This window comes from Ranitomeya variabilis, chromosome 5, assembly GCF_051348905.1.
Source record: "Ranitomeya variabilis isolate aRanVar5 chromosome 5, aRanVar5.hap1, whole genome shotgun sequence".
Taxonomy (NCBI): domain Eukaryota; kingdom Metazoa; phylum Chordata; class Amphibia; order Anura; family Dendrobatidae; genus Ranitomeya; species Ranitomeya variabilis.
This window is the reverse complement of record NC_135236.1, coordinates 544344076-544366065: the sequence shown is the minus strand read 5'-3', so window position 1 is coordinate 544366065 and position 21990 is coordinate 544344076. Positions and strand designations below refer to the sequence as shown.

At 42.4% G+C, this 21990-nt stretch overlaps 1 protein-coding gene across 1 annotated transcript in view; it reads left to right on the top strand.

The window, feature by feature from the left end:
* Positions 1–21990, top strand: part of HSPA4 (heat shock protein family A (Hsp70) member 4) — a 36778-nt gene that overhangs the window by 12938 nt on the left and 1850 nt on the right. The window contains exons 2-18 of the mRNA XM_077265850.1: positions 2730–2787; positions 3055–3195; positions 3703–3825; positions 4408–4507; positions 4594–4727; positions 5592–5836; positions 6293–6369; positions 8145–8296; positions 8510–8616; positions 8761–8894; positions 11340–11521; positions 11604–11690; positions 12253–12405; positions 13234–13359; positions 15398–15505; positions 15715–15834; positions 20094–20255. Of these exons, the coding sequence (XP_077121965.1) occupies positions 2730–2787; positions 3055–3195; positions 3703–3825; positions 4408–4507; positions 4594–4727; positions 5592–5836; positions 6293–6369; positions 8145–8296; positions 8510–8616; positions 8761–8894; positions 11340–11521; positions 11604–11690; positions 12253–12405; positions 13234–13359; positions 15398–15505; positions 15715–15834; positions 20094–20255 (2209 nt within the window). The remainder of the gene's footprint in view (positions 1–2729; positions 2788–3054; positions 3196–3702; positions 3826–4407; positions 4508–4593; positions 4728–5591; positions 5837–6292; positions 6370–8144; positions 8297–8509; positions 8617–8760; positions 8895–11339; positions 11522–11603; positions 11691–12252; positions 12406–13233; positions 13360–15397; positions 15506–15714; positions 15835–20093; positions 20256–21990) is intronic.

Here is a 21990-nt window from a genome sequence, read left to right as displayed (position 1 = left end):
TTCTAATCTGACATTTACTTTTGATGTAAAGGCTCTGAGAAATGCCTGTGGCCTGTGGCCAAGTGATTCATTCTACATGCCTGCCTCACCAGATGCACATGAGAAGCACAATTGGTACTGACGAAATGACCGGGCCTGTATAGAACTGTTAGAGATGAGCCAGCATGCACAGATAAGGTGCTAGCCGAATGACTTCGGCGTGCTCGAAAAATTTGTTACAGTCCCCACGTGTGCATGTCTTCCAACCATTCGACAGCCGCAACACATGCAAGGATTGCCTAACAGTTGATCAGTTTTGCAATGGCTTTGCTCCAAGCCATCTAAAATTGGTAACATAGGTGAGCTTTTCACCAAAGATATGGCTCTCATTGAGCCATGCAGGGTTAGTTCAGTGGATCAATTGGGGACTTCTGGGTCTTGCATTGGCATGGATTTCCTAAGCTACATGTGCCTGGATTGTGGCTTAATTTGTACCACAGCACTGTTTTTCACTCTTGAACCATTTTGTTAACGTTCATGCTTGACTGACAGTTTGGACCAGCTGCATCACTGCTGTTTATATAAGACCACCTTGCCTCTACAGCATTGGGGCTTGCTGGATCAGTAGCTAAGTTCTGACTTCAGCAATCTGTGAAGCTTCAGATAATTAGACTGCAAGGTCCTGTCCTGATGTTTATTACAGGTCACCAGAGGAAGTGGAGTAGACTGGTATATGGTAAATGTGTATTGTATACTGTGGGTGGGTGGTGTCACACTGGTTACATAGATTTCAGAAATAGTGCTGCTAGCTGGGTTATTTCTGAAACGAACTGCATGATGTATGAAGCGGTCTGGTAATATTCCCATTGTATCATCTGTGACATTCCTTGGATGTTGTGCGACAGTCTGTTCATCGTCAATTGCATAGCAACACTATATAGTTGCTGTTTGTCCTCGTAAAACTATCACAATCTCAAGTTGCCTTAGATGCACTATTTTGTTACCCTGCTGGTTTTACAATTGCTGCTTTCTGCAATATTAAGGTGAGACCCAGAGGAACCTAATATTAGTTTCCATAATGTTTTATTACAATTACTGCTGAGTTACATAACCCTGAATGAGCTACAAAATTCCCAAGCAGATACTCCAGTATCTGTCCATACAACCACAGTAAGCCGTACACTCCATATAAGTGGCCATTATGGGAAGAGTGGGCAGAAAGAAGGCTTTAATTACTCACACAAATTGTAAGGATCAGTTTGAGTTTGCCAAAGGACATGGAATGCTCCCCATATGTATGCAGGAAGGTTCTGTGGTCAAATGAGACCAAAATTTTATTTTTTGTCCAACTAGGTAAACTGGTGCCAAACCAACACTGCTTCTCACCCCAAGAACACCATCCCCACAGTGAAGCATGGTGGTGGCAGCATCATGCTGTGGGGATGTTTTTCATCAACAGGGAATTGGAAAATGGCACAAGTTGAGTGGAAGATGGATGGTGCAAAATACAGGGATATTCTTGAGCAAAACCTGTTTGTCAGTTATTTCAGACTGGGACAGAGGTTCACCTTCCTAGAAAAGAATGACAAAAAGCATACTGCTGTTGTGACACTCGAGTGGCTTAAGGGGAAACGTGTAAATATTTTGGAGTGGCCTGGTCAAAGCCTACAGAACATCAGATGTTATATACAGGATAATGTGGCTTGGTATGTTTTACTGTGGAGCTGGAGCATCAGATATTTGATCAGTCCCATATAATATGAAATGTCCTGTAGCCAGGTGCTAGATCTCTCCAGTGCTGGTCACTCAGCTGATGTTCAGGGAGTTACTGTAGTAGCTTGAACTTTCATACAGACCGGGTCACGCTGGAGAAGATGAACTGCTTGAAAGATCAAGCTGCTGCTGTAAGTCGCACTCCAGTACGGAATCCTACATTGGTTGGGCTTATAGATGAGCCATCCTGTCACTTCCCTTCTTCACTTTACAGATGGAAGCGTCCTGAGCTGCAAAACTTGCTAAATCACAATGCTTTTATACAAGTGTCTCTCATCTGTCCCACTCCCTGGTTGCTTCCAAGGTGTATTAACCCAACTTTAAAGAACGGAGCAAATAACAATTTCACGATTTTGGCCAAAACCAGAATCTGGCTAAGGAGAGGCGACTAATGTAATCGCTCAGCCCTACTTGTAACCAGATTTCAGAGATCTGCAAAGTTTTCATTTTGCCCTTTGGTGGCATACAAGTGGTAGGACAAATTTAAATTTTTTTTTTTTTTTTTTGAGGAGGTGGGAGTCACCCAAGATGCATAATTTTGAAAGAGCTCATCTCTGAGATTTCATTTGTATGCTATCTTTGTTTATTGAAGTCACGGACTGAGTGACCCTTGTTATGTGATTCCACAAATCTGCTCTGTAGAAGCTGCTAAAAGCTGATGACTAGGGTTCTTTCACACTGCGCTCAGGCACCCCTATCCAGTGGCTCCATTGAGGATGGGCCAGTGTGGCCATAGACTATAATGGTGGCGGCAGATTGTACATGTGCTCTGTGGTGCTTCATTTTCGGGAGTGAATGTCTGAGTGTCCACCTGCAGTAGGTGTATACGTACAGAAATGACGCACGACATGGCACACATTCGCTCTGTCACCACCATTAGTGTATCTTGGAGGCCTTTAAGCATAATCCAAATCTTGTTGTTGGCCTCCTAAATTGGCGAGGATCTCATGTATTGATGGTACTTTTATTATCTGCAGGTCCTGTATTTCATTTGGTCCTAAAAACCGATCTATTGGAGCAGCTGCAAAAAGCCAAGTAAGTAATTTTGTGACCCTGTAGGTACTGCACGTACGCTACATGGTGGCGTTCAGTGCTCCTCTCTGCCTCCCTTCACATCGCACTGGATAATGAGGGCCGTTTCTCCAGGAAATGTAATTATACTACATTGCTTCTCCTTTGTGGCTTCATTTAGTAAAATCTGCCGACTAAGTGCAATAGTTGCCAAATGATCGCCTGCACACGCTTCCTTCTGCTGACGGCTTGGGAGTAAAGTCGCTGAGTAACTTTTCCTCCTTCCTGCAGGTCATTTCCAATGCAAAGAATACACTGCAAGGCTTCAAGAGGTTTCATGGCCGGGCCTACACTGATCCCTTTGTGCAGGCGGAGAAGCCTGGTCTGGCCTATGATGTTGTGGAGCTGCCAACGGGCTCAGCTGGCATAAGGGTGAGCGAAGAAAAGCATACGTGAACACGTTCTGAGCTAGAGAGATGGGGATGGTTCTCCAGATCCTGGTCATATGTGTTCTCTCCCAAATAAAGAGCAGTTTGGTGTCACTAGTCCCTAGAAATGGTCATATGTTACATACTGGATCACTGACTGGAATGATATTGTACATGGACTTGATCACTTCCACATTCTTCACTTAAGGACAGAACTTCTGCTCCCAGCCATCAGTACTTCGGTTATCCATGGCAGGGTCCTGATTGAATAGAAAGCATAGGCTTGTAACCCCATAGAATCCGTACCACACCCTGTGTGCATGCGCACCTCTTGAGTGGGATGGGGACCCAGACCCCCAGTGGTCTACTTGTAGTTAAAGGCCACTGAAATCACCATTTTATTAAGGTTTAGTTGCCCTTTAAGTCTTAATCCAGGGGTGTAATCTTCCATCTCCATCCATGGTGTTAAAATGTGACTAACCGGCTAATTTTTCCGTGCCGTGTCTTCTAGGTCATGTATTTGGAAGAAGAGAAGAACTTCACCACGGAGCAGGTGGCTGGGATGCTGCTGACCAAACTTAAAGAAACTGCAGAGAGCGCCTTAAAGAAACCAGTAGTTGACTGTGTTGTTGCTGTAAGTAATTCCCTGCATTCCCAAACGTTTCAGGATCTTTGTGTATAGGTGAAGAATAATATAACTTAATCTTGGGAAGGCGACTTGTAGCCATCTGTGTAGTCGTGCCCCACAGTAGCCCTGTCCTACCCTAGCTACACTCATTTCGACAGAACTGGGAAAAACTGCCGTGAAGATGCCAAGTCAATTTAGGTGCAGCTTCAAATTTCTTAAAAGCTTTGAAAATGTAGAAATTTTATATGTCAGAATTCTGTCATTTATGCTTTGATATATTGGGTCCCATATATGTTAAATCTTGATTTACACTCATGTTTATTTATTTTTCCCTATAATAGTTTGTGGTTGGTCAGGTAGCTCTGTGTCTGTCTTGTTGATGATTTGTGTCCTCAACTTTTGGACGTTGCAGGTATGGATTGTGAGCATCTTGCTTGTTTGGTAAAGCTCAGAATGTAAATCTAACCAGACAAGCCATGAGGTGTAGAAGTTAACAATTGACTGCAGTTCTCCACCTTAACCCAAGCTGTGACTCTGGGTCAATACAACAGGAGTAGAATGGTTAATAAAGCTTGTTTGTTGGTTCAGGTTCCATGCTTCTTCACTGATGCAGAGAGGAGATCAGTAATGGATGCCACGCAGATCGCAGGGCTCAACTGTCTACGATTAATTAATGAGACTACTGCAGGTAATAAGCATAAAAAAAATCACTATCTCCGATATCTGTAATGATGTACTGCATATTTTATTGTTTGTTTTTTTCTGTTTATTTAGTTGCTCTTGCCTATGGAATTTATAAGCAAGATCTGCCTGCCCCAGAGGAGAAGCCAAGGATTGTAGTGTTTGTGGACATGGGGCACTCTGCGTATCAAGTGTCTGTCTCTGCTTTTAACAAAGGGAAACTCAAAGTAAGCTCCATCCCTCTGCGTGTGTAAACGCCTCTTATATATCATTTATCTATTTTTCCTTCTCTGTAGCAGGTGATTACATCCTACCATGGTCAGTTAGCTTTGTGTCTCTTGTTTTCCTGTAAAAGCCATGTAGCCATTAAATAGCTGTAGCATACATATCTGCAGTTAAAAAAAAAAACTATATATATACTTGTGTTTTTTTTTAACCTTTGCAGTTTTACATTAATTTGTAAGCCTGAACGTGCAGAACAAATGTGCCTTGAAGTCTGCAGAAGGACACCTTGAGTTTGGTGCTGAGACGCAGATTTCAGGAATGTGTCACTCAATTGGCTGTGTGCTGCTGTTTCCATACAATTGTTTTTTGTTTTTTTTAGCAGGAGATTATAGCTCTGCCAGGACTACAGCTCACGTGAGCCCTGGTCCGACCGCCGCCTCCTGTGATAAAGAGCTCACTGTCAATAGAAAATGTACACACAACTGTGTTGTGGGCAGGGCGAGCTGTCTTGAGCTCTGCTACATGTAAAATCTGTGTCCAAACTGCTGCACCCAATAAACTACATAATGTCATTAGAATCGGGGTCTCTTTTCCTACATTATGCTGCTCTTAGACGACGCAGCAACAACCTGTGACTGATTCCCTTTTGTATGGTTGAAGTAATATTTTTCTTCTACACTTTATAGTTTACTTGCCACTTGATTGTGATTTGTGGTACACCAGGAGACATTGCTAAGCTTAAGAGGCAAAGATCAAGCCATTTAGTTCTAATTTTAATGGGTTATATATTATTCAAAGTGAAGGCAGAAACTTTCTTTAATTACAGAAGGATAGCCATGAATTTCTGCTGTTTTCCTGTTCCTTAGGTTCTAGCCACTGCCTTTGATCCAGTTGTGGGTGGAAGGAAATTTGATGATGTTTTGGTTAATTATTTCTGTGAAGAGTTTGGCAAGAAATACAAGCTGGATATAAAGTCTAAGATAAGGCCTTTACTGCGGCTCGCCCAGGAGTGCGAGAAACTCAAAAAGCTGATGAGTGCGAATGCTTCCGAGCTGCCGCTGAATATTGAATGTTTTATGAATGATATTGATGTCTCTGGATCCATGAACAGGTAATGTTGTGCACTTTAGTTGATTTTAAGTTACTCTTTTGTTGAGTATTTTTAAGCTAGGGATAGAAATGACGTATTATTCTTAAGATTGTCGGCAGCTCCAGTGAGAGTTACTGACCATCTCGCCTCCTGTGGTGGTCATACAAGTAACATCTAGGTGCCCATACACTTGGTACAAATAGCTCTCATGTCGTCAACACAAGGAGGCTCATCTGGGCATCTTGTTTATGTTCTTTAAAATATATAATGGATCGAGAAAATCCAACTTGCTCTACCGGTCACTTCCCTTTGTCTTTTGCCATAATAATCCCCTAACATGCTGGATTGGTAACCGATACCGGTGATAACAGCTTGTTCTGCAGACCCTTTCCTTTTAGTTTATGGCTCCATTGTACTATTTTGGAGTCTGTTGTAATTTGCTTTCATACTTCAACCCTTTTTCACCTTCTATTTAAGGGGTCACTTTGAAGAAATGTGTGATAGTCTTTTATCTCGAGTTGAGGCTCCACTCCGCAGTGTCCTAGAACAAGCCAGTAAGTAACCTGGATCCCTAAAGCTATAGAACAAAATTGCTTTTATTTGTAATGAATTAAGTTAAAGAGGTTGTCGGCTACTAAGGTCAACCTTTTCGTAAACTAATTGTTTGGCCCTGATAAAATAATAAAGCCTATACACACCTCCGGTATCGGCACTCACGGTCCTGGGGCAGGGATGTGGTGGAATGACACGTGATGCCTGGCGCCCAGTCAGCGCTGGCTTCGCTGTCTCCACCTTCGGACAAACTGAACATAAGAGGAAGTCTGAGAAGAACTGCTGCCCTGGCTTCCTTTTCATGCTCAGTTCGTACAAAGGCGAAGACAGTGATGCCAGCGCTGATTGGGCGCCAGGCATCACGTGTCATTCCACCGCATCACAGCCCCGGGGCAAGCAAGTGCCAATACTGCAGGAACGGCACGGAAGAAGAGTTTATCGGGGATGAACATTTAGTTTAAGAAGGGGTTATCCTAGTAGTGGAAGACCGCTCTAAAGGTTTCATGCTCCATTGCTTGTTAATGCAATAAAGCTTTTCTCTGTCATTTTTGGGAATTGATGCAATCTTAAAACTTGCGTCCCTATTTTCCTGGTCAGCATGTGTGAGGCTATGCAGAAATATGTAACACATGGATATTTGTTTTTATTATTGGGAAAATTGTTTGTATTCTGCAAATCCTCTATTTATGCATGTCTCCTGCTTTGCAAGTGCCTGATCTTAAAGATCTGACACATCTTGTCATTGGAGAATCAATCAGTCCATTGCTCGCTTTAAAGAGGATCTGATACTTTATACTTTGAAAAGCCATGTCCGAATGGCTGTATAATGCTTATTATGAAAGGTTAACAGATCTGCCCATTTTTAGCTTGGTTGGCATCTCCTCCCTGTTGCTGAGGTCCCTCACACTAAGTATAAGCTGCTGGTTGGATGGGTGGAGACTGACTGCACTTTGTAAGTGAGGGATCTCATGAGACCATGTGGGCACATTAAATGATCATTTACATTTCAGGATTCTATAACCTTTCTGACCTTGAGTACACCGGCTTCATTGGGCTGAAAATTTCTTTCTTAATTATGCAGAGCATGTTTTGAAATTTGAGAACAGATCCACTTTTAGGTTTTTACACAGCTGGAGGGAAGCATGAATCGCTTATTTTAAGTGAGTATAGTGTTGAAACAGCAGGGGCCCACAGCTACTAGTTTCACAGATAATGCATTTTGTTGCCTGTTTCATCACAGGAGGGAGTGTTTCTGCCATGTCTTTAGCCTTTTGAGCTCCTCATAAATCAAGTCAGTGACCTAGGAGATCCGGCAGTCCCTGGGCTTATGTCATTGGTTTGAGTTATGATGAACTCAACTGACTGGTGACTCGGCAGAAACACTTACTCCTGTGATAAAACAGACAAGGCAAGTAAATATATTCCCTTACACAAACACAGATGTGAGCTCCTTCTGTTTCATCTGTATATTCACTTATGGTAAGTGGTAAGTAGAATTTTCTCCCAGGACCCATTGAAGTAACCATGGTCACAAATCTGAGTGGATTCTAAATTTTCCGTAACACTGAATTTCAGTGGATTTTTCCTGCTGTTTTCAAAGGGGGGAAAAAGCAACTGACATCTGACGCTCATCTGAGGAGCTGATTTCCACTTCTCATGTAGTCAGTCAGCATTGAATGTGGTATCCTGACCTGTTATACTAATCTGTATCTTTGCATCCTGCCTTTCAATAGACTTTTGTAGAGATTGCATTTTTTGTTTTCCTTGCCTTGTGCAGAACTGAAGAAAGAAGACATTTATGCTGTTGAAATAGTTGGTGGTGCCACCCGAATCCCAGCCGTCAAGGAGCGAATAAACCGATTCTTTGGTAAAGAAGTCAGCACTACACTGAACGCTGACGAGGCGGTAGCCCGAGGCTGTGCTTTACAGGTGAGTGACCGGCCGCCGAATACATCACCTGCGAATAGTGCTGTCTCAGCTTGTCTGGCTGGGGGTTATCAGATCACCTTGGAATAAGTCATGAAACATATGTAATTATTATTAGATATAAACGGTCTGTTGTAGCCATCTGCGATCAGTTTTTACTCCCACCCACCAAGTAGTATTCTAAAAAAATCTATATATATTTTTTTTACTTTGCAGTGTGCTATTCTGTCGCCAGCGTTTAAAGTTAGAGAGTTTTCCATCACTGACCTGGTACCATACCCAATATCCCTGAAGTGGAATTCTCCAGCTGAGGAAGGATTAAGGTAAGCTCCGAGAGATAATTTGTTGGCATGCTGTTCCACTTCCTCTTAAGCTAAAATGATTTGGACTTTTGAATACCTCCAATCCATAAATGATTTTGGTAAGTCTTGGTAATAATGTGTAATTGACTTTGTGGTTTTTTTCAGCGACTGTGAGGTGTTCCCAAAGAACCATGCTGCTCCCTTCTCCAAAGTGCTAACGTTCTACAGGAAGGAACCTTTTAGTTTGGATGCTTACTACAGCGCGCCCAAAGAGCTTCCATATCCTGACCCTTCTTTAGGCAAGTTTTACTAGTTATGTCTTTAGCACTTGTAATGCGTAGTTGACTTATGAGACTGATAAGCTATGCTAACTTCTGCATTTTTTTCATATAATTTGTAAAAAATGTTAATCACAAATGGTTCCTATAAAGTTTCCCGGACCCCACTTTCTAAAACTCTTGCAGAAAGAACACCCTAAGATCTACAAGTAGAAAGTTTCACTGGTTACCAGAGAATATAGACTCTCACTTTATAACTACACCTCATAGCAATAGCCCTTGGTCAGGCTTTGGATGTCTGTAGAAACCAGCCTAAGCTTCTTTTGGGGACCTACAAATTTGCCGTGCGTTATGTATCCTTTTCTGCAGAATTCAGATTTTCATCTCTTCTAATCTGTGCCATCCAAGTTTAGTATGAAAGTAAGGAAGTTCTGAAAAAAAATTCAATTCATAGGGGCAATGTTCATTAACTGAGCTTGCATATAAAGCCGTGGAGTACATGGCATTCACTTCTACGTATTGCAGGTGTCTATTACATCGGTCACTTAACGCCATGTCTGGTCACACAGCAGAGTGCTGGTAATCCCAGTGTGTGAGGCCACTGAAGTTATCCTTCCCCCTCCTTCTCATTTCTGGGAGTCATTACTAACAGGACTTCCCTCCTCTTTAATTTGCCTGGAAGTCTTTCCTTTTCCATGGGATTTTCTGTCTCTTTCCCTATGTGCCACCTTTGCCCAAGCGGCTCCTGCAAGCAACTGCACACCATACCGGGGCCTTTCACTATACCAGCTTGTGTCTTTGACGTACTACTGGCTTTCTAGATCCATTCGATGATGGGCATTAAAGATGAGCGAATTTGATTGGGTCCCTGCTTATTTGGCAAGCTATAGCGCTTACCGAATAAGCTGCAGAGGGAACCCGGATACCTGGATCGCTCCGGCTGTTCGGCATGGAGAGCCCAACACACAGGCACTCCATGCATGCCGAACAGCTGATCAGCCAGCACATGCCGTGTATCCGGGTTATATATGTATCTGGGCATCAATAGTGAGTTGGTGCAGTGTGGGAGTTCAATAACCAAGGACCCTGATAATTCAATATGTATACTGAAGAAGCGATATAGGGGTGACGGCGTTCACCTTGTTATCAACAGAAAATATTTATATTTTAACTGGTTAGCTGATGCAACTTGGGAGCGCAGCGATAAAATAGCAATTGAATGCATCAGGAGCTATAAAACGAGCGGTACAATGTATTAGTCGTGGGAGGAATTGATGTCTTAGGAATCTTTGTGGGGGAATCTACTTGTCCCACTGTGGCATAAAATTAAAGCTGTTGTAGGGGCAAGTAGTAATAGCTTGACAGTCTGAAATCACCATAGCACATGAATACTGATCAACTCTAGTTTAGGGCTGGGTTGTCCAGGGTTTGAATTGAGGGCACAGTGCAATAAAAAGGACGATATTCTTTGGTATTTTTACATTGAGGATCTCTATATGTGCATACTGAATAGGAAGCTATAGACTGGGATCACTTCCAAAGGATAGTATGCACTAGTTGGAATGGTCTCAGACTACATATACTCTAGTGTTAATAAAGTACCCCACGAAAATACAGCAATACTAACGTGTAGGCTATTGGTTTTAATATTGGGGGGGGCAAAAACGTGGTCAAAAGTAATATATCGCACTTCCTTTCAAACAATGCAGACATCTACACCGCAAATTTCCCTTTAGTTTCCCTGCATTACCCTTTCTGTTGTCCTCCTGGATGGTGACTTTTCGGGGAGGATATTTGCCTCCAATCAGGGTTCTCTTCCCCACTGCAGGGGGTTTAGCTCAATAGCAGAGGACTCAACTGGCATGCAAGATAGTAGGATCGGTGCCTGTCTTTTCTTCCTTCCCTCAAGATAGCAGTCAGCACCCCCTACAATCTAGGCTATGTGCTGGGTGATCCGTAAGGTAATGTCTGATTACTCGCCCTATGGGACTACCTTATCCCATTCTTCTAGAACATTGAGAAAAGCAGGAAGATTTGTCAATCGGAACGTGATTGCAACGATGCATATGGCTTTTTGGTGGTAATGGGATTGCTTGCTTGAGCAGGCAACAGCAAAATCCTAACTGTGCTCATTGTACACTATTAGGATTTCGCAACCTGTTGTCACACAGTATTTTCAGAAATAAAGCTGTAGCCTGGAAAACTCCTTTTTAAATGAGTAGAGCAGTGGTCGAGCGGCCTCACTCGTCTCATTTATTGCCTGTTAGACTGCAGGAGATGGTTATAGACTGAGTAGAATGGTGCGTCTGCTCAACCACAGCTTTGTATTTTGGATCTTTTATCACCCATCCTTTGAATAGGTGATGGCTTGGTAAGTTGGGACAACCCATTTAAGAATGATTCAGATTACCTGTGTGTGAACCTTGATTATCAAAGACTCTGATTTTAACTGTTCGGCTTTAACAGGTCAGTTTCATGTGCAGAAAGTGGTTCCTCAGGTTGATGGATCCAGTTCCAAGGTAAAGGTTAAAGTACGCGTTAATGTCCATGGTATATTTAGCGTTTCAAGTGCATCTCTTGTTGAAGTCCACAAAACGGATGATTCAGAGGAACCTATGGATACAGACCAAGCTGCAAAAGATGAGGAGGTACTACTGTTATGCAGTTTTCTACAATTAGAACAGTCCGTTGAACTTTTCCGTTACTAATGCTTAACACATCTGTTGATAGAAAATGCAGGTTGACCAAGAGGAGCAAAAGCAAGAAGAGAATCAGTCGTCGCAGGCTGAAAACAAGCCTAGTTCTGAAGAAATGGAGGTGATTAATACATTTTGAGATTACACTCAATATAGTTATACCTGGGACACAAGTATTTGGTGTTGGTTGGTAACTTAGACCTAGTACTATGTTGCAATCTATCTCTATTTTAAACTGTTTGTCCTATACTTGCCTTTGAAAAGTCACCTCTTGTTTCCCAATTGAGGTCTTCTGTGGATCCCACCGCTTTTGTTTTATTTTGTCATTGATGCCATTCTTCACTTTTGCATATTACACACAGGTTGGGATGTGATTGGACAGTGCAGTAGAATTTTTAATAGATTCCCACACAGTGTTAAAATTGGCCTTAAACTACTGGATCACTCATCTGTCATCCTTTCATTGTCCAGTATCTTCTGCTTCCAGACTTGTACACGAGAAGTTCAGAACTGATTATTAAAAGGATTTGACGGTTTAGGGAATCTTTCTCTTGCAACATGATAGTGTGACACACTATCTTGGAAAGTCTTTATCTAATGAAGTCCATAACTATGAAATACGGTAATTCAAGGGTGGAAACACACTGTTGTATGCTAAAAGCTTCTGTTTTGCTTTTTCTTAGACAGCTCAAACTTCACCTAAGGAGAAAAAGAATGATCAGCCTCCTCAAGCCAAAAAACCCAAAGTGAAGACCAGCACCATTGACCTGCCCATCGAGCACTATCCTCCATGGCAGATAGGAAGGGACTCCCTAAACCTATTTATTGAGAATGAGGTTTGTGTTTCGTATACTCATCTAACAATGATTTAGAGACCGAACGTGCCTGGAGGATTTGAGTCACCTCAACATACCTGGGGACTTGTTTCTGCCTCTTGGTTATCCTCTTCAGAGCCCGGGAGCTCTGCCATCCTTTCTCGGGCCCTGGATTGAAGAGGCTGGGAGCACATATCTGTATATATTGCTAGTGAGACTCCATAAACGTAGGGACCAGCATGTGTTGGTCATGGTCTGCACCTTATGGTGCTCATGCCGAACATTTAGCAGATATCAAGAAATATTCATTATGGAGAAAGAAGTGCTGCTAATAAATGGGTCTAAAGAAAAATCCCTTTTTAGTCTCAAATGTTTGATGGATAGTGGCTTGTTTTGTTTGGGAGTGGGGGGTTGCGCCAGGATATTGATTTGCCTTGCAAAACTTGTGACGTGGTTCCGTATTTCGAGCTGACAAGTAGTTATTTTGGCTTGTGCACAGGGGAAAGTCTTAGCCCTCAATTTCCTTGCCTCCATTTGTAATATATGCTCTTTTGGGGATTTATTTAGGATGGGTTATAAATGCGTGTGATCGCTGAGGGTCAGATTCCAGCCCCAAAGTCACTTTTGTGAACGGAGCATTGTGCACAACAATGACCTGTGCTCTGGTCTATTCTATGGGATGCATGATGGTGGCTGATCTCATAGATGGTAAATTGTGGTGGTCACCCATACACACTAATTAATGTTGTCTAGAGGAAGAATTTTGGAACTCTTTTCCATTGTTGCACTGTAGAAATTTAAGCATGGACAGGGACCTATGGGGGCTAAATGTTGCTTTCTCTCTCTTAGGGAAAAATGATCATGCAGGATAAATTGGAGAAGGAACGAAATGATGCAAAGAATGCGGTAGAGGAATATGTCTACGAGATGAGGGACAAACTGTGCAGTGTTTATGAGAAGTTTGTCAATGAAGATGTAAGTGCCTTCAGTTATAACTCTGTGCTGGCGATCCACCTTCTCAGGAAATAATCCAATAATTTGCCTTTTATTTATCGAGACTTAAGGCTTATTTCTTGCAGCCATACAAAGTATCAAAGCAGTTTGCAATTGCTATATGCATGTTCAAAATGCTGGGGTTTTTTTTATTTGTTTTTTTCTGACCTTGGGCCTCTTTCACAATTCCGTCTTTCTTTTTCCGTCACAATGTGTCGTTTTGTGAAGAAAAACGGATCAAGCAAATGTTTCTGCTGGATCCGTTTTTTTCTCATAGACTTGTATTAGCGACGGATTGTGACGGATGGCCTTCCATTTCATCCATCGTGCACTGGATTCGTCGTAAAATTGCTGTCCGGGCGGAAACAACGCACAGAGGAATGTTTTTTTTCTGTACGTCAGAAAATCGCTCAGCGACGGATCCTGCGCTGTCCGTCGTTGGCTATAATGGAAGCCTATGGACCCAGGATCCGTCGCTAACTGTCAAAAGCAGGAATCCAGTGACGGATGCCGTCTTTTGAAACTAAGCATGCGCGGAAGAATTTCCAGTCAGGGAAATTCTCTCTCGCTCGCTCTCTTTTTACTGTTGATGCTGCCTATGCAACATCAATAGTAAAAAGATATAATGTTAAAAATAATTTTAAAAAAATCTTGATATTCCCACCTTCTGGCGTGCCCCACAGCGTTCCCGATACTCGCAATGCTCCCGTTCTCAGTAATGCCTTGTGAGACCATGACCTTTGACGTAGCGGTCTCGTGTGATGCTACGTAATCAGGTCATTCTCGCAAGGCATTATTGGGAACCGGAGCATCACAAGCATCGGGAACGCTGCGAGGGACGCCGGAAGGTGAGAATATCAAGATTTTTTTATTTTAACATTAGATCTTTTTACTATTGATGCTGCCTAGGCAGCATCAATAGTAAAAAGTTGGTCACACTTGTCAAACACAATGTTTAACAAGTGTGACCCCTGTCAATCAGTTTTCCAAGCGATGCTACAGATCGCTTGGAAAATGCTACGGATCTGTCGAAAAAACGGATCCAGTGTATCCGTTTTTTACAATCTGCACAGGATCCGTCTTTTCAACATTTTGACGGATTGTGACTGTAAAAAAACGGAAGTGTGAAAGAGGCCTAAGGGCAAGTGGCAGTATAAAACATACATTTTACATGTCTGTTGTAAAACCTACATGAAGAACTGTCTTGTTTTTTTTTTTTTGTTTTTTTTTGGTTTTGTTTTTTAAAGGAGTGCTTAAATTATCCACACGCAGCCTGATAGTTCGTAATACACCTTTGCAAACCATTAATGTCCCAGAGTGTTGATGGGAGATCAATCGAGAGTCTGCAGGCCATGGTATCATGTTTAGGCCACACAAGCTGCTCACAGTAGCACAATGCAGTCTGGCTTTATGTTGTCCTGGGACGATTTAGAGAAATGCCCATACCAATGGTTTCACCACCAAATCCAATTGTAAAGCCAAGCTATTATTGTACTTGGAAAGAAGGCTAGTGGGGTTTTGTTACTGTACATTATGCCACCCCACCCCCTAATCTTGGAAGTTGGGTTAGTGTGACTCTCCTCTTGAAGACCTGGCATTGCCTATGTGGTCTTCAAACCAATCTCTGGTTATCGTTGCATCAAAGACAAAAGCTGCTCTCGTGGCTGAAGAGGTTAGACCTACTTTGTCGTCTTGCTCTGCACAATGATAGCCTTTGACTCAATATCGCATTATGAATACATGGTATAGTTGCCCTTTCAATGTTTTTTTCTGGCAATGCAGCCAATATTAGTTTTCTAGACTGAAGCCTACTGTTCCTCAAACTTCTCCAGCCTTCTGAGATGTCTGCGATATGTCAGCGGATTATAACCCTAGCTTTCAATAGGAACCTCTAGTGTTAGTGCGTTTTAGTTTCCGATAGACCACCCTGGCGTCTCTGAATCTGTCACTCTGATCGTTCTTAATGACCTATCTGTACACTTCCTTTTGTATCACTGTTATATTCCTTTACTATTTTAAGGATCGGAATAGTTTCATTCTGAAGCTGGAAGACACTGAGAACTGGTTGTATGAAGATGGCGAAGATCAGTCAAAACAAGTGTACATAGACAAAATAACAGATCTAAAGGTAATACTAAACTATATTGTACCACATTTGCTTACATGTTCATTATAAGGAAAAAATCACAACTTTAAATTCTGAAGCCTGAAATATTAGTGTTGGTGTAAATCTTGTCATTCAGAATGAGCCTCTTGCCAGCACTTGGAAATGAGCAGTGTTGCCTCTTGTTATATCAAGCTCTAAAGAGCGTGTCAATTTCTTCATGTTACTTCTAGAATCTAGGCCAGCCTATCCAGACACGTTACCAGGAGTTTGAGGACAGACCAAAAGCCTTTGAAGAGCTTGGAAAACAAATTCAACTTTACCTGAAAGTTATTAATGCTTTTAAAAATAAGGTATGTGATCCACTCTTAAAGTTAGACGTGGCCTAGAAATGAATGATAGTAAAATTTAGTACACTTTTATTTTCACAAATACTACATGGAGACAGTCTTATAAAAAATCACAGGGAATATTGTATTAATGTATTGCTGACCTAATCGATCTCCAGTTGGTGACCGATTGATCAAAGGCGCATGACTTAAGTTATTTCACAGCCGGATGCAGGACAGTGATAAAAAGGGAGAGCGGACAACATGGCTGACCTCCTGAGACACACAAGTTTTCTAAATTTAACCCCTCTGTGACCTTAGACGTACTAACCCGTCGAGGTGACCTGGGCCTATCTGACCCTCGACGGGATAGTACATCATAGCCGATCGGCCGCGCTCACGGGGGGAGCGCGGCCGATCGCGGCCGGGTGTCAGCTGCATATCGCAGCTGACATCCGGCACTATGTGCCAGGAGCGGTCACGGACCGCCCCCGGCACATTAACCCTCGGCACACCGCGATCAAACATGATCGCGATGTGCCGGCGGTGCAGGGAAGCATCGCGCAGGGAGGGGGCTCCCTGCGGGCTTCCCTGAGCCCCCCGCAGCAACGCGATGTGATCGCGTTGCTGCGAGGGTCTTACCTCCCTCCCTGCCTGCTCCAGACCCGGATCCAAGATGGCCGCGGATCCGGGTCCTGCAGGGAGGGAGGTGGCTTCACAGAAGCCTGCTCAGAGCAGGCACTGTGAAGCAGCCTGCACTTCTCGCAGATCGGTGATCTGTCAGAGTGCTATGCAAACTGACAGATCACCGATCTGTATTGTCCCCCCCTGGGGCAAAGTAAAAAAGTAAAAAAAAAAAAATTCCAAATGTGTAAAAAAAAAAATCCAAAATAATGAAGAAAAAAAAAATTATTCCCATAAATACATTTCTTTATCTAAATAAAATAAAAACAATAAAAGTACACATATTTAGTATCGCCGCGTCCGTAACGACCCGACCTATAAAACTGGCCCACTAGTTAACCCCTTCAGTAAACACCGTAAGAAAAAAAAAAAACGAGGCAAAAAACAACGCTTTATTATCATACCGCCGAACAAAAAGTGGAATAACACGCGATCAAAAAGACTGATATAAATAACCATGGTACCGCTGAAAGCGTCATCTTGTCCCGCAAATAACGAGCCGCCATACAGCATCATCAGCGAAAAAATAAAAAAGTTATAGTCCTGAGAATAAAGCAATACCAAAATAATTATTTTTTCTATAAAATAGTTTTTATCGTATAAAAGCGCCAAAACATAAAAAAAAATGATATAAATGAGGTATCGCTGTAATCGTACTGACCCGAAGAATAAAACTGCTTTATCAATTTTACCAAACGCGGAACGGTATAAACGCCTCCCCAAAAAGAAATTCATGAATAGCTGGTTTTTGATCACTCTGCCTCACAAAAATCGGAATAAAAAGCGATCAAAAAATGTCACGTGTCCGAAAATGTTACCAATAAAAACGTCAACGCATCCCGCAAAAAACAAGATCTCACATGACTCTGTGGACTCAAATATGGAAAAATTACAGCTCTCAAAATGTGGTAACGCAAAAAATATTTTTTGCAATGAAAAGCGTCTTTCAGTGTGTGACGGCTGCCAATCATAAAAATCCGCTAAAAAACCCGCTATAAAAGTAAATCAAACCCCCCTTCATCACCCCCTTAGTTAGGGAAAAATAAAAATAAATGTATTTATCTCCATTTTCCCATTAGGGTTAGGGCTAGAGTTAGGACTAGAGTTAGGACTAGGGTTATTGCTAGGGCTAGGGTTGGGGCTAGGGTTAGGGTTGGGGCTAAAGATAGGGTTAGGGTTTGGATTACATTTACGGTTGGGAATAGGGTTGGGTGTGTCTGGGTTAGAGGAGTGGTTAGGGTTACTGTTGGGATTAGGGTAAGGGGTGTGTTTGGATTAGGGTTTCAGTTATAATTGGGGGGTTTCCACTGTTCGGGCACATCAGGGGCTCTCCAAACGGGATATGGCATCCGATCTGAATTCCAGCCAATTCTGCGTTGAAAAAGGAAAACAGTGCTCCTTCCCTTCCGAGCTCTCCCGTGTGCCCAAACAGGGGTTTACCCCAACATATGGGGTATCAGCGTACTCAGGACAAATTGGACATCATCTTTTGGGGTCCAATTTCTCCTGCTACCCTTGTGAAAATACAAAACTGGGGGCCAAAAAATAAGTTTTGTGGGGAAAAAAAGATTTTTTATTTTCACGGCTCTGCGTTGTAAACTGTAGTGAAACACTTGGGGGTTCAAAGTTCTCACAACACATCTAGATAAGTTCCTTGGGGGGTCTAGTTTCCGATATGGGGTCACTTGTGGGGGGTTTGTACTGTTTGCGTACATCAGGGGCTCTGCAAATGCAACGTGACGCCTGCAGACCAATCCATTTAAGTCTGCATTCCAAATGGCGCTCCTTCCCTTCCGAGCTCTGTCATGCGCCCAAACAGTGGTTCCCCCCCACATATCGGGTATCAGCATACTCAGGACAAATTGGACAACAACTTTTGAGGTCCAATTTATCCTGATACCCTTGTGAAAATGCAAAACTGGGGGCTAAAAAATCATTTTTGTGAAAAAAAAAAAAGAATTTTTATTTTCACGGCTCTGCGTTATAAACTGTAGTGAAACACTTGGGGGTTCAAAGCTCTCAAAACACATCTAGATAAGTTCCTTAGGGGGTCTACTTTCCAAAATGGTGTCACTTGTGGGGGTTTTTAATGTTTAGGCACATCAGGGGCTCTGCAAACGCAACATGGCATCCCATCTTAATTCCAGTCAATTTTGCATTGAAAAGTCAAATGGCACTCCTTCCCTTCCGAGCTCTGCCCTGCGCCCAAACAATGGTTTACACCCACATATGGGGTATCAGCGTACTCAGGACAAATTGCACAACAATTTTTGGGGTCCAATTTCTTCTTACCCTTGGGAAAATAAAAAATTGGGGGCGAAAAGATCATTTTTGTGAAAAAATATGATTTTTTATTTTTACCGCTCTGCATTATAAACTTCTGTGAAGCACTTGTTGGGTCAAAGTGCTCACCACACATCTAGATAAGTTCCTTAAGGGGTCTACTTTCCAAAATGGTGTCACTTGTGGGGGGTTTCAATGTTTAGGCACATCAGGGGCTCTCCAAATGCAACATGGCGTCCCATCTCAATTCCAGTCAATTTTGCATTGAAAAGTCAAATGGCGCTCCTTTCCTTCCGAGCTCTGCCATGCGCCCAAACAGTGGATTACCCCCACATATGGGGTATCAGCGTACTCAGGACAAATTGTACAACAAATTTTGGGGTCTATTTTCTCCTGTTACCCTTGGTAAAATAAAACAAATTGGATCTGAAATAAATTTTGTGTGAAAAAAAGTTAAATGTTCATTTTTATTTAAACATTCCAAAAATTCCTGTGAAACACCTGAAGGGTTAATAAACTTCTTGAAAGTGGTTTTGAGTACCTTGAGGGGTGCAGTTTTTAGAATGGTGTCACACTTGGGTATTTTCTATCATATAGACCCCTCAAAATGACTTCAAATGAGATGTGGTCCCTAAAAAAAAATGGTGTTGTAAAAATGAGAAATTGCTGGTCAACTTTTAACCCTTATAACTCCGTCACAAAAAAAAATTTTGGTTCCAAAATTGTGCTGATGTAAAGTAGACATGTGGGAAATGTTACTTATTAAGTATTTTGCGTGACATATGTCTGTGATTTAAGGGCATAAAAATTAAAAGTTGGAAAATTGCGAAATTTTCAAAATTTTCGCCAAATATTCGTTTTTTTCACAAATAAACGCAACTTATATCGAAGAAATTTTACCACTATCATGAAGTACAATATGTCACGAGAAAACAATGTCAGAATCGCCAAGATCCGTTGAAGCGTTCCAGAGTTATAACCTCATAAAGGGACAGTGGTCAGAATTGTAAAAATTGGCCCGGTCATTAACGTGCAAACCACCCTTGGGGGTGAAGGGGTTAATGTGGAAACCAAATGGATTCAATGGTCAAGGGAAATGGAGGAGGAATTGCTGCAATTATTTTATTTTTATTTTGTTCTTGGTGTATTTCCACACCGGTAATGTGCAGCAAGTCTTAGACATGTGAACTTGGTCTTAATGATCTTCTGCTTTGTGAGCAGGATACCATCAAAATTGTAAGGAAAATCATGGATGCACAAAATTCCCAGGTCCCTGTCATTGATGTAATAGCATGATTTTCTGTTTCTGGCTGCAGGAAGAAGCATATGACCATTTAGATGCTGCTGACATGGAGAAGGTTGAGAAGACCACAAATGAAGCCATGGAGTGGATGAATAACAAGATGAACCTGCAGATAAAGCAGAACCTTACTATAGATCCAGTGGTGAAAACAATGGAGATACAAGCAAAAACAAAAGTGAGTGGTTTTCTTTGTTTGTTTGTTTATTTTTTTTAAATGAATGTTTGCCTAGATGCATGATGTTCAGCTTTTCTAATGTATGACATTTGGGATATGCCTATCCTGTATATTATCAAGTATTAGTAGGTTAGACATCACGTGCGTAATCGGTGATGCACAGGTTTCTTCTTAAAACCAGAGCTTCTCAATTGTCTGAGACCTCACCAGACTGATTAAGATGAGATTCAGGCCTCACTATCTGTAGTGGAAGTCTATACTAAAATTAAAGGGGTTTTCTGCTCATCATGATATTGATAACAGATCGTGAGGAATAGGCAATCCATATCAGATCGTTGGGGGTCCTACACCCTCACGGATCAGCAGTTACTAGCTCTGGCAGTGACCGGGTGCAAACGGGAGAACCACAGCTCCATCACCTCAGTTTCTAATATCTGATCCCAGAAGTGGCCACTAAAGCGATCAATATCCTACCAGTGGAAACCTGCTTTAAAGGGAACCTGTCACCCCCAAAATGGAAGTTGAGCTAAGCCCACCGGCATCAGGGGCTTATCTACAGCATTCTGGAATGCTGTAGATAAGCCCACGATGTAACCTGAAAGATGAGAAAAAGAGGTTAGATTATACTCACCCGGGGGGCGGTCCCGCTGCGGTGGGTGTCGCGGTCTGGGGCCTCCTTTCTTCTTATGATGACGTCCTCTTCTTGTCTTCACGCCGCAGCTCTGGCGTTGGTGTTTTGTTCTGTTCTTTTGCATCCTGAATTTAGTAGATCAGTAAAATAGGAATAAAATTAGTTATGGATGTTGCTCAACTTTAGATTTCTGCAGCCATCTAACGGACTGTGCAGCATATGATCTCTTCCATAAAAACCTGCCTGGACTACTGAGGTCCATCTTAGTCTACGTTCACATTTGTGGTCTGCGCCGCAGCGGCCGCATGCGTCATGCGCCCCTATATTTAACATGGGGGCGCATGGACATGCGTCGCACTTGCGTTTTGCGCCGCATGCATCACTGCGGCGCACACGTCCGGGCGCAGAGGACGCAGCAAGTTGCATTTTTGCTGCGTCCAAAATCAATGAAAAAAAGGACGCATGCGGCGCAAAACGCAGCGTTGTGCATGCGTTTTGCTGCGTTTTTGTTTGCGTTGTGCGTTGCGGCGCTGACGCTGCGGCGCACAACGCAAATGTGAACGTAGCCTTACAGTTTGTGAAGTACTGCTGTAAACCATTGAGTGAATAGATTCTTAACCTTTTCATGAATATGGTGCAGGTTAAAGGCTTCAGACTGTTTTTAAGTTTACACCTATTGGCTGGATTCCTGTCAAAGCCAATTGTTGAGTGGGACAGATAGTGTCTTATACATATGATTAAGGTGGTTAAAGATGTGGTCATACTAAGCCAGAATTTGGCTTCATATATCTGCCATATTTTATTTCCAGCTCTCCAGACAAATTCAAACCTATGGGTTTCCCGTGGGCTAGAGACCAAATTCAGAGGGATCACATCCAGAGTCCACTGTCTTGGATATTATCAACTGAAGTGTTAACTTTTTACTGTGCAAATGCTGCAAAGCAAAAACACGAACATGGTCCACTATTGTAAAGCACCTGCTTAATGGTAGGGGTACCGAGTAGTGATGAGTGAATTTACTTGTTACTCGAGATTTCCCGAGCACGCTTTAGTTTTCAGCGCCGCAGCTGAATGATTTACATCTGCTAACCAGCATAAGTACAT